The 12,422-nt window shown below is 47.8% G+C and overlaps 4 protein-coding genes across 4 annotated transcripts; 3 read left to right on the plus strand and 1 right to left on the minus strand.

The window, feature by feature from the left end:
• Positions 1-3,659: 3,659 nt before the first annotated feature.
• On the plus strand, positions 3,660-4,944 carry EDB93DRAFT_1311378 (GTP-binding protein; the record flags this gene model as incomplete). The annotated part of the gene is made up of 6 exons (XM_041454834.1): positions 3,660-4,031; positions 4,089-4,121; positions 4,170-4,342; positions 4,395-4,477; positions 4,524-4,732; positions 4,789-4,944. The coding sequence occupies exons 1-6, from the start codon at positions 3,888-3,890 to the stop codon at positions 4,942-4,944; spliced, it is 798 nt and encodes a 265-aa protein (XP_041302508.1). The 5' UTR covers positions 3,660-3,887.
• A 223-nt stretch (positions 4,945-5,167) lies between these two features.
• On the minus strand, positions 5,168-6,152 carry EDB93DRAFT_1331821 (uncharacterized protein; the record flags this gene model as incomplete). The annotated part of the gene is made up of 1 exon (XM_041455225.1): positions 5,168-6,152. One exon carries the CDS (start codon positions 6,150-6,152, stop codon positions 5,187-5,189), a length of 966 nt encoding a protein of 321 aa, XP_041302509.1. The 3' UTR covers positions 5,168-5,186.
• A 562-nt stretch (positions 6,153-6,714) lies between these two features.
• On the plus strand, positions 6,715-7,429 carry EDB93DRAFT_1311390 (uncharacterized protein; the record flags this gene model as incomplete). The annotated part of the gene is made up of 5 exons (XM_041454835.1): positions 6,715-6,747; positions 6,810-6,857; positions 6,914-6,959; positions 7,010-7,342; positions 7,397-7,429. 5 exons carry the CDS (start codon positions 6,715-6,717, stop codon positions 7,405-7,407), a joined length of 471 nt encoding a protein of 156 aa, XP_041302510.1. The 3' UTR covers positions 7,408-7,429.
• A 1,032-nt stretch (positions 7,430-8,461) lies between these two features.
• On the plus strand, positions 8,462-11,599 carry EDB93DRAFT_933650 (major facilitator superfamily domain-containing protein). The gene is made up of 16 exons (XM_041458001.1): positions 8,462-8,681; positions 8,731-8,902; positions 8,987-9,114; positions 9,164-9,235; positions 9,286-9,303; positions 9,365-9,431; positions 9,481-9,489; positions 9,543-9,703; positions 9,763-10,053; positions 10,113-10,264; positions 10,321-10,379; positions 10,431-10,533; positions 10,592-10,626; positions 10,678-10,889; positions 10,941-11,090; positions 11,143-11,599. The coding sequence occupies exons 1-16, from the start codon at positions 8,639-8,641 to the stop codon at positions 11,322-11,324; spliced, it is 1,854 nt and encodes a 617-aa protein (XP_041302511.1). The 5' UTR covers positions 8,462-8,638; the 3' UTR covers positions 11,325-11,599.
• Positions 11,600-12,422: the final 823 nt, after the last annotated feature.

Below are 12,422 nucleotides of genomic sequence, written 5' to 3' on the forward strand. Positions count from 1 at the left end.
TTTTAGAATCAGTTAAGACATGTCAGGAATTTTGAGTTTGTTATCAAGTTGTCCGTCATTATAATATACTGCGGGCGGCTCCATTGCATGTTTTGTAAGGAATGTCACTCTGCTAGCCACGGACACCAGCTATATGGAATTCCCTTTGTACCGGTTCGAAGTACTACTTATGGAACTCCCTTTGTGCTCACTTACATACAAATAGTCGGTCCCTACTTTCTATAGCTCCAGTGAATAAACTCCCCCTCACTCATTCTCTCTTGGTCCGAATCATTCCCCGTCGAACTCAATCAATCAGCCTTACAGTTTTAGAACCGGGAGGCAAAATAGCCCTTGCTGAAAGTTTGTGGTGGCGAGCACAGTCAAACACTCTGAACCCTTATCACATCCGAGTGATGTGGGCTTGAAGCCCTCTCCTGATGGCAGTACCAGCGTTAAAAATCAATGTAGAATTTCGCAAAGACGAATGATCATGTTTCCGTTCGAAGATGTTATACGATCAGGTCGCGAATAGTTCGTCATGTGGAGCGCTCTGAACCTTGAACCCTTCTGATTCTGTGCAGCATGGATGTCAAAGCTCCCCATGTGGTATCCATGCTGGCACTAGAATATGATCCTGTAAAAGCGATCAGTCCACAATCCCGACTCAAGCCAATGTTTTATTTTGCTCCAGCTTCGTCTATCGCAAATGTGTTCAGGTCAGAGACGACTGGGAACCTCAATTTGGCAGAATTGTTATTGCTATTGGCAGAAATTTCATCAGGTGACCTGCAGCCTGGAGCGTGTTCAATTGATTACGACCATTAATTATTTATAACCTGCCGTTGCTGGAGTCGTATCATGTTTTAGTTCACGATATGTGAGTTCTCCCGCATGATTTACCCGCGTTTAAATTCCGAATCCGTCTTTTGATGACTTGACACTGTGACAGCACTTCCACTTTTTACAATTCGGAAATCAAAATTGCTCCATTTATGCAATTTGCGCTGTTAGCAAAGAACTTTTTTTTTTTTTCATTTTCTGCTCCCTCATTTCTGCCGGCCATACCTGCCGCGGATTTATTTTTTTCATCCTTGTTTATTGTCCGGTGGAGCGGGGCCCTATGCTGGACAGTACCTATAGTATGTATATGTATCTAATATAGTGTGTGCGATGGCGTCTATGATATTGGTCCAGGCTTTCGTGAAGACGATAGGCGCCGTCTAAAGGCGTGAGTTGGGTTGCGAGTGGCTTTCCAATCATCACCCTCTTTCTCTCCGAAGCCTCTCCGAAGATGTTGATGAAACGGCGAGTGCGAGCGATGAACGTGAATACTAGGGATTTGATGCATTCGTCGACATTCAGTAGGTGTTTCAGTTGCTGTGCTTTGGGTCCGACTGCCGCGGGCTTGTGGCTTCGCTAATCGAGGCTTCTGGCGACCCAAGGCCGGGTCACTGACGCGTCCTTGGTATGCAGGTTCTGCCGAAATTTTTGGCACAGCAATGACGATTGTGCTCATAAGTATATGCAAGATATAAAAGCTGGCAGTCATCGTACATTGTTCCCCATCCTTGAATATATCGTTCGAGATCCCCTTGGCAAAAAGTTCCATATCGCCTCGCAGAAAATGCGTTTGTCCTTCCTCACCGTTGTCATTGCTTTGACAGCATCTGTGTTTGTCAGTGCATGCGGCATGGCGTTTGACGATTGCAAAGCAAGTCCAAATGGTTGTTGCAAAGACTTTGCTTGTACCGAGCATGTCGTGAGTATGAGCAGGTCGCTGTGCAACCAGGATTCAACCATATGACTCACTTGCGCGCCTTAGGATGGAGATTCGTACTGCATGGCGAAACCGGTTAAAAATTGAGCCGGCATCCTGAGCAGCACGTCGTGACAAGTAAGTCATGTTTCCGCTTTCGCTTTGGTATCATGGTTGACGGTGCAATATGTTGAGTTCGTAGCCAATCAATAGTCGTTTTGGACAGGTGTTCATGCTCTCGAATAATGTGGATGTTTGAAAAGGGGTGTGGGGGCTGACTGGTGGGTCTTCAGTGAACGTTTGAACCTGCGAACAGATGAGATTGGTATTGGAAGCAATATATCGATACTGCTGTATTTGACATTTTCGGGCCTTTCACGATGACAAACCTATCGTAAATGTGAATACCCGCTATAACGTGGTATGCCAAAGCCAACTTTCCGAGAAATGGTATGTATGCCTGCGAAATATCGTAGTGCAAGTCACGTCATTAAAGCTGTCTGGACAATCCCTTTACAGCACCATCAAAGGAGTGCACACTATACTAATGTGAGTTGCAGTTGATGCTGGACTGATGAAGGGTGTGCTCACATCTTGGATATCCCATGTCTTCACAGCGGCTGGTTAGCAATCAGCCCTGCATGGTAGTGCGCACCGGCCTATCTCACAATACGAGATCACAAGTGCACCAGAGAAAGGCGAATATCGCAAAACCGTGAACGTAATGCAAATGATTCCCTCACTTCCGTCCCCAGGTCTATTAGACCTACAAGAAAAATTAGCACTGATATATGGGTGGTTGGTATTCAGAATGCAAGGTAATCATAAATCTGGTGATACATCAGAGCCGTTATGACGAGACTGAAACGATACAACTTACTAGAAATGCTGATACAGCAGCTTCAGAATAAAAGAGAATTGTGAATAACGACGAGCATTGTCATCGGCCGACCTCGTCGTTAGTCACTTATACTATGATGATTAGAGGCATTAGAGAATGAATCTGAAAGAGCACAAATAAATTTCTAATTACCTAGTTTGGGTAATTGTAAACCGAAAGTGTCCGAGTCCGAGACTAACATTTTCGAGTGACACAACAGGTGAATGACAGTCTGTAGCTTAGTGAGCAAGCTGTTGAGAATAAGTACTGCGGTATGCACTGCAACACAGCTGTGATCATGGATGGCATGTAGCAACGACGGTGAGTACGAAGGCGATCGAACTGATGATTATCTGATTCCGAAGCGCTGGGTAGAGGCACTGGGAAAGATCCGGGTGAGACGCCCTCTGGAACACGAGAATCAAGGTACTTATGCCTATGGGACGAGTGCCAGTTGACGGATTGAATGAAGTGTGGTGGAAGGCAAAAATTAATTAAGATTTTTCAGAATTGGAGCATGTCGTTGACCCGTTGACCGAGTCTTCCACAGAAATATGTACAGTGGTACTGTCACATGCACATGGGAGCAGCTGCCTGTTCAGTGCGCTGCGCTTCTCACGGTCGTCACATTGTGACGGGCCATGTCACTGCAATGTGTAGTTCAACCGTCGACGATAGTACACGTTCGAAACATCAAACGATATTTCACAAAGACATTTCACAATCAGTTAGTGCACTTCACATCCGGTCACGAACAAACCAAATCCTTGGCGCAAAGGATGCTTCAACAGTCCCATGGGCATATGGCAACTCACTCTCATAGTAACGGTGTAAGGTGGCCTCATGTACACTTTGCCCCCAGCGGGTAGCTCTTGAGCAGTTGCATTCGTTGAACGCGCATGTGACGCCGCAGTTGAACGTTGAAGTCTCGTTCCGAGTATGATCTAATACACTCAGGTTCATGCCAATGACTCGCAATTGTATTCATTGGCTCAATCGATGGCTAGCACTCAGGCGTTTAAGGGACGGCATGCGCGTTGCCCACTCCTACGGATCTGGCACTTGTGACTTAACACAGATGTTCCGTCACTTCCGAATAATCAAAATAATTTGGGCATCTGACTCCTCGTGTATGCCTCATGTGTCCACAGCTGCGTAAACCCATTGCCCAATGAATCTAGATCATCTAGATAGGCCGAGTTCACACACTGCAGTCATCGTTATAAGGCTACAGCAACGCTTCCGAGTCTTCATCACATTTACCTTCTCATGGATCCTTCAGAGATAAGACAGAGAATCGACCGCTTTCGAGCCCTCGTTATAGGAAGAGCGAATGCAGGAAAAACTACTATGTTGCGGAGAGTTTGTAACACACGGGAGAACCCAGACATATACAACAGCGCCGGGGAAAAGGTATGCATCTCGATGCCAGTAGGAGGAAGGTACCGAGGACTGAGCAATGAACATCAGATCGATCCGACAGTTTTGATGGCATCCAGAGAGGTGGGGTGTGCTTTCAATAGATGGTGGCATGAACTGATGCGTTCTCAGCGCGGAGAACATGAGATCGAGAATGAACTGGTGTTTCGAAACAACCCAGGTTTTATCTTTCATGATTCACGGGGGTTTGAAGCAGGCGGCGAATCCGAATTCGACATGGTTAAGGCATTTATCGCGCGCCGTTCTAAGGAAACAAGATTAAAAGATCGACTCCATGTCATCTGGTAATTGCAGGTGATCAATTGCCACATGCGCTACCTCACGATTTCAACACAGGTACTGTATCCCAATGGACCAGGCATGCAGGTCATTCACCCAAGGCGAAATCAAATTCTTCTCTCAGTGCGACACCAGCAACAGTAAGCTTTTGTATCCGACCGTCGTTGATGTTCGATTGATGCGCAGAATCACAATCCTCAGTTCCAGTGATAGTATTGTTCACAAAGTTCGATGCCCTCTACGATGAAGCATACGGTCAGCTGAGATCGATGGGAAAATCGATGGAGGAGGCTGAAGAACTGGCACCGAAGCACGCGGAAGAGTCATTTGCTAATGGGCCACAATTGAGGTTTCTATACCACTCCGAAAAAATTCGACACCCTCCAAAATGTCATGTATGCCTGCCTAGTAAGCTGCTGATCGTCGACTTATTAATCTGATGCATCATGAGGCTGATTTGTTAGACATGGATAGGGAAGATGCAGATTGCGGGTCACTCATGGAACGCACGGCTGAAACTCTGGACAATGAAGTGCTGAAGCAATTATTCGTCTCGACCCAGCAGACGAACCTGGAGATCTGCATGAAATATGCAGTTCAGATGTAACTACCCATAGTCTCATTTACCTGCCGCGAGCGTTAGCGACTGACGTCGTCCAGATCACTCCTGAAACGTTTGGGCTCTGCTGAGACAACAACATCTGGGGATCATGAGAATATGATACAGATATTGGGTGACTGGTTTCCACATATTTTGGTAAGTCTACTGGAAAGTTTCGAGGTTGACCTTATTCATGTTGAGCAATTATTTGCAGGCAGTACGTATGTTAATCCTCCTTCAAGCTCGAGTCATGCTGATCCGAGTCGTCGCCCGCTCTTCGCAGGATGTGAGTCTGTCGATCCTCCTTCGAGCTCGAGCCATGCTGATCCGAGTCGTCGCCCGCTCTTCGCAGTATGTGAGTCTGTCGATCCTCCTTCGAGCTCGAGCCACGCTGATCCGAGTCGTCGCCCGCTCTTCGCAGGATGTGAGTCTGTCGATCCTCCTTCGAGCTCGAGCCACGCTGATCCGAGTCGTCGCCCGCTCTTCGCAGATTGTGAGTCTGTCGATCCTCCTTCGAGCTCGAGCCATGCTGATCCGAGTCGTCGCCCGCTCTTCGCAGGTTGTGAGTCTGTCGATCCTCCTTCGAGCTCGAGCCACGCTGATCCGAGTCGTCGCCCGCTCTTCGCAGGCTGTGAGTCTGTCGATCCTCCTTCGAGCTCGAGCCACGCTGATCCGAGTCGTCGCCCGCTCTTCGCAGGCTGTGAGTCTGTCGATCCTCCTTCGAGTTCGAGCCACGCTGATCCGAGTCGTCGCCCGCTATTCGCAGTATGTGAGTCTGTCGATCCTCCTTCGAGCTCGAGCCATGCTGATCCGAGTCGTCGCCCGCTCTTCGCAGTATGTGAGTCTGTCGATCCTCCTTCGAGCTCGAGCCACGCTGATCCGAGTCGTCGCCCGCTCTTCGCAGTATGTGAGTCTGTCGATCCTCCTTCGAGCTCGAGCCACGCTGATCCGAGTCGTCGCCCGCTCTTCGCAGATTGTGAGTCTGTCGATCCTCCTTCGAGCTCGAGCCATGCTGATCCGAGTCGTCGCCCGCTCTTCGCAGGCTGTGAGTCTGTCGATCCTCCTTCGAGCTCGAGCCACGCTGATCCGAGTCGTCGCCCGCTCTTCGCAGCGTGTGAGTCTATCGATCCTCCTTCGAGCTCGAGCCATGCTGATCTGGGTCGTTGCCTACTCTTCGCAGCGTGTGAGTCTATCGATCTTCGAGCTCGAGCCATGCTGATCTGGGTCGTTGCCTACTCTTCGCAGCGTGTGAGTCTATCAATCCTCCTTCAAGCTCTAGCATTCCTGACCAAAGCAATTGATTATCGATCAACAGGAGGTCAGTCTATTGATCCTCTACTGACCTTGAGCCACTGACCGAAGAAATCACCGATTCGTTGACAGCTTGTGGGTGTGATCATGTTCCATCGACATCGTGCCTTCTTCACTGATGTAATTGTTGCTCTGTTGTCAGGGTGTGAGCATATCAATTTGCCATCGTCCTTGCGCCATACTGATCAATTACATCGCTGCTCCATCAACAGATCGTGAGTTTGGTTGATACACTACGAAGCCGGAGTCATACTGACTGTAGACACTGCCCATCCAGTCACAGTATGTAAGTGCATCGATCCGCAGTCGAATTGGAAAATCGCTGACCAATAAAAATGTCGATCTCCGTTAACAGTTTGTGAGTGTGTTCATCTGCCTCGGAGCTGGAGCGTTGCTGATGAACGACATCGCTGATCCATCAATTGATAGGACGTTAGTTTCTTCATCCTTCTTTGATTTCGGGCCATGCTAACTGAAGATGTTACACATTGGCAGCATGTGAGTGTATCGATTCTCAGCAGAGGTGGACAATTTTCAAGTTTCTATCATGATTTAACCAGCTTGATGTGGAACACGCTGCAAACATGCGGTCTAGGTTACTCTCTGTGGTATGTCCAATTGGTCGCGGATTGTACACACATTTCTGATGTTAGGAATGTGTCAGGCCTCTGGCTCATCAGCCTTGGAGAACATTGTTCAGCTCGGTTCTGGTGAATTTTGAGTTACGTTGCGATGAACCTTCTTATTATTGATCATTTAGCCGTTGTCGTTATCTTCGAACACTCTTTCTACATTTACGACAAGCAGCGCTACCTTCAGGACCAGCAAGAGTCCGTTCGCTCTTTTGATGTTGCTCTGGAACAGTATATTGCATCTTCGCATGCAGCCGCTGTCAAGGAAGGTGTGAGCGCTGCCGTCAGAGCATATGAAGAACGCGTGAGGACTGCTTCCCACGCACATCAAGGAAACTTGCCTGCTTGGACGGCAAAGTTACCGTTTGAACGCTTTCAGAGGAAGGCAAAAGCTTTGCGCTCTCAAGCAAAGGCGGACTTCATGGAGACTATTCTTGAACTCACTTTAAATCATCGTCTGCGTATGTTTTACTGTCATGTCGTCGCGACAGTCCCGCTGATGTACTTGTCTTCAGCGAGACCTTAATTCTGGGAAATGCACACAATGTTCCGATTCGGAGTGGATCTGAGGTGTCTTGGCGGTTTCTTAAATGGTCTGTCGAGGTAGATTCTTCAGAGTGTGGAATTGTACGACATAGCTATATGACCACGCCAGCCTCGTATGACGTATACGCAGATCGGGTTCATGACTATTTCTTTGATATTTTGTTGATCCTAGGGATACATACAAGTAGCTACATCAGCCAATGTCTGTTTTTCTTTTCTTCCCTCTCTTGAATCCACGTCAACACTTAATCGGTGCAAATCCTTCCGAAGATCCGGTAGCAAAACAACTCGTCTGAAGACGTGGCCCATCCGAGTCATCGTTGGATAAGAGGCTATGCAATTGATCATCGCCCATTTTTGGATAGAAAAGCCTCGGTCAAATCCTAGAGGATGGTTAACATGAGTGTAACTCCATATCTAGTGCGCATTGATTTCGAAAGGCGCGATACCGGTGCGTCTCTAGATCAACTTTAGGCTGCAGCGTGTGACGAATTGAAGGAGGCCTAAGAAGACACCATCAGAAAAGAAATTATTATGAGAGATTGAAAATATACCCATATAAGACTGACGTGCAGGCACGCGGGGTGGGTTTTGACATGGCGCAAGTAGTAAGTGTGGAGGGTGGCGTTAACACGGGGGCCGCGAAGATGTTGAGGTGAACCTGTTGTGATATAAGTGGTCCTTGAACGAGCCTGAATAGGTTTAACACGGCACGGTTGGGACTTGACACGGTAGTACTGACTTGACAACTTAAAGGTGGGGTCAAGGCTTCACACCGCTTTTGAAGCTTTGAAGACCAATATTCAAATCAGATCGTTACTTACTTTCATTAATATATTCCAAATTCCGAGTAGCACGAACGCGGAGGATAAGCGCCGTAAATGTGTTGAGAGGTGAATGCAGCAGTCTGAGAGATGGACATTCAGATGTTGATCGTTGACGAGAATTCATCGAATTGATTCCGAGCAAGATGGGCCTTTGTGACAGTCACGATCTCACATAATTGTATCCGTACGAGGAACAAGGAGGTCGACGAGGACGTGATGTTTACATAAACCCTGGGTCATACATATCTTTGATCTTTGGCTGTGGGCCGGAGCGGAACCTTGTTTGCAACCAGTGTGAGAATCGGGGCGCTTATCAGAGAAGTGCTGCGTTTCAAGCAATCAGGCTGCCCAGCTAGCTGCCCTTCCAAATCCGAACAACAAACCATGTCTGCAGGCTATATGCCTCTCCCTCAGACCAGCACCCAAGGTATTTATCATAAAAAAAGATGTATTTCCGCTCACAACCATACTTCAAGCACTACACGACGACCGTAATGATTGTTCGTCTGACGCCGACGAAGCATCAGTATATGAACCCCTAGTCCGTTCAGTCCTCGCTCCAGAGCAGGACGCACATGCTGGCGTCAGGAAAGTCGAGGCTGCACAGCGTGTATATGGCCGTTACTCCCGTTGGTGTCTCTTCGTCGGGTACGTGTTGTCCCCCCGTGGAAACCACTTTCAAGTTTCACCTCGTACAGCACGAGCATCTAATAAATTGCTTGCTACTTACAGTCTTGGACTTGCGTCATATATATACTCCCTTGACGCATCGACAACTTATGCATACCTTACATTCGCTACTTCATATTTCGGCGAGCACAGCCTTATCAGTTCGATCACCGTCGCCCAGTCGCTCATTGGTAATTTCTCCTTATCATCCCCGACCAATTATCGATCGAACATTCACAGTTGCTGTTGGTAAACCTGTAATCGCTAAAGTCGCAGACGTCTCTTCGCGAGGCACCGCTTATGTTAGTGTGTGTAAGTGCGCACTGTATTTATCAAGCGCTCGTTTGACGTCGTGCTTCTAGTGATCTTTTACGTTCTCGGTATGTTGTTTGTATGGAACTCACTGCAATTGTCGTTGATATCGTGGTCTACCACTGCTAGGCTATACCGTAATAGCTTCTGCCCCTAATGTTAGTGCCATAGCTGGGGGCATTGTACTGTACGCCGTGTATGTGTCAATTCTTGTCTTCTTATCATATTTTTACTTATCTTTCTAGTGGATACACGTGAGCATGGGCCGATGACGCCACTATTCTGGAGATTAATATTCTTGCCCCAGCGGATTGCAACTACTCACACAGATTATCATCGCTGACATCACCACCCTCGCATGGCGTGGACTTGTCGTCTCCCTCGTCTCAGCACCATTCCTAATCAATGCATTTATCGGCTCAATCATATCCTCTGCAGTCCTCAAGAGTATTGGTTGGAGATGGGGCTGTAAGTCTGGGGCATTATTCCACCTTGTCACCTTCTCAATTGCATGGTGTGATGCATAGATGGCATGTTTGCCATCCTTGTCCCTGTCTCCCTTGCGCCCCTTATTATCACTCTTCTGTGGGCAGAACGTAGGGCCAAAAAGCTTGATATTCTCGACTCCTCAAAATCACGCAGTCGTAGCAACTCAAGACAGCCAAGCCTCCCAGATAGTTCTGGATCCATGATGGCTCACTTCCTTCGGTCCGCTGAACAGCTTGACCTAGTCGGACTCGTCCTTCTCGGGCTCGCAGTTTCACTGACCTTACTTCCATTGACAATTAGTCGGACTGGGGCAGGATACTGGAAGAATGGTGCGTGGTCAATATCTTATCTTCTCAGCCAGGGATTTACTAGTGCGCACGAAACGTAGGCTCGATCATTGCAATGCTTGTCATGGGAGTTGTGCTTCTTGCCGTGTTCGCAGTCTGGGATCTACGTTACGCTAGTAGGCCCGTGATCGCTCCGCGGTTTGTCAGGAATAGAAGTGTTGTATGTGCGGCGTTCATCGGCTTTTTTGACTTCGTAAGTATCCAGTGGCGTCATCGTTTATTGGTGAAACTAATTATTCGATGTTAAAGATGTCATACTACCTCACGTATACGTATCTGTATTCATTTGTCCTAGTAGTGAAACCTTGGTACCTTTCACCTTCTGCCTGTGAGAGTACGTGTTAACCTAGCCTCTGAAGGTCCCTCGTAAACGCGACGTACTTCATTCAAATCCAATCTGTTGCACTGACATTCTTTGGCATTCTTGCGGGTATCAGTATGCGTTTCCTCCATCGCTACAAGGTATGTCGCTATCATTCATCCATTCAATAACCCAGTCGAGCTCAACCTCACGCGGTAGTATGTACTCGTCATCGGACTCGTGATCCGTCTAGCGTAAGTCTCAATCATTCCAACCAAAATTCCTGACCTACGTATTCTTGTCAGGGGTGTTGCATTGATGATCCATTCGCGTGGTGGCAATGCCTCAGATGCTGAGCTCGTATGGACCCAAATCCTTCAAGGTTTCGGCGGAGGTTTTGCCGCTGTCTCTTCACAAGTAGGAGCACAAGCATCCGTGTCTCACGCAGACGTGGCGATCATCACGGCGGTCGTCCTCCTAGTGACTGAGATCGGGGGCGCAGTTGGGAACGCATGCGGTATGTTCACTCTCATGCGTATCTGGTGTCGTTGATTAGACGGGAACACAGCCGGTGCGATTTGGTCGAACACAATGCCATTCAACCTAGAGAAGTATCTGCCATGGTTGACCAACGAGGAGCGCGCAGAGCTATATGGGAGTATAAAGTTAGCAGCGTCTTATCCGCTTGGCCATCCCGTACGTGAGGGCGTCATCAGCGGTGCGTTCGAACTAGTCGCGATCAATGCAAGTGCTCACTGATCATATTTCAGCTTACGACGACACGATGAGGATCATGGTAATCGCAGCCACCGTATTGAGCGTGGTGCCTATTTTGCTCGCCCTCGTCATGCCGAACTGGTACTTGGGGGACAAGCAGAATGCGATTGATGCTGTTGATCTTACTGGAAGGTCGGAGCTCGAAGATGACGTTGAGGATGAGGAAGAGTTGTAGTCTTAGATTTGTTGGGTAAGAATATTCTCAGTACTTTTATCATATGCAGGTGATTGTCGTTGCACGGCTCTACTCACTCCTGATTATTCTTTCTGCTTCTATATATCGTAGTCGTCTACATAACATCGTACATGGGTTTACTGTTAGAGAGAGATGTTTATGTTAGGAATGTTACCTTCGAACTTCAGAATTCTCCGACTTCGGGACAGTGGGTTCAAACGAAAATTGTCTGCAAACAATACCTGCGAACTTCTTTCCCAATTTGGCATTTTTCGCTGTAGCTTCTCACTTGAAAGCTTGATGAGTCCTCTCTCTTGCAAGTAGTGTCGCAATATCACTTGGCGTCCTCTACATGTCAGTATCTTTTCTGTCCCATTAATATCGTCTGATTGCAATCTGGGTCACCTTTCTGCAGGCCCTTTATTATCAAGTTTCCATGCCGCGCTCCCCGAGTGGTTGACACTCGTCGGGCACACCTATCCTTGTTCCTCACGATAAACTGCTTATCCTGTCACTTTTAAAATCCTAAATCATTTCGCACTTGACTCATGATGTTTCTTCAACATCACCACCCTGTTTTTTGCCTGCGTCGCATTCGATGGCGTACCCGATCAATACAATGTCCCCTGCTGAGTCTGAAAGCCCCAGTTATCAGCACACTCTCGCAAGATTCCTCCCTCCATGCATCGTGATTGGAACGGTATATGTCGCTGTCCTCGCTCTACGACACGATGATGATATATACATCCTCTCAACCTTTCGTGTCCGACGGGTCACGGGTTGGTCGTACCCATGCTTCACGAGGCGGGCGTATTTGTTGATGGCTTTGTCTTGGTATCTGTTCAGTGTGCTGTCTCCCTGTCGCAGCATGACTGCATTTCGCACCGCGCATTCTCTACTGTCTCCCATCTTCTAACCTTGCCGGTGGAGGATGCTATCTATTGCTTGACTGTACGCTTTTTAGTCTTAGGATCCATCTCAACCCAGAGTGTTTCATGGCGATACTAGTACGTGTGTACATGATATGTACATTGACAAATGTGTAATTAGAGTATACAGAAGCGTCAAGTCGACAGCGAGAAAATGACGAGTCGGCAT

The sequence above is a fragment of the Suillus bovinus genome (genome assembly GCF_016758785.1).
Source record: "Suillus bovinus strain UH-Sbo-P2 chromosome Unknown EDB93scaffold_93, whole genome shotgun sequence".
Lineage (NCBI taxonomy): Eukaryota > Fungi > Basidiomycota > Agaricomycetes > Boletales > Suillaceae > Suillus > Suillus bovinus.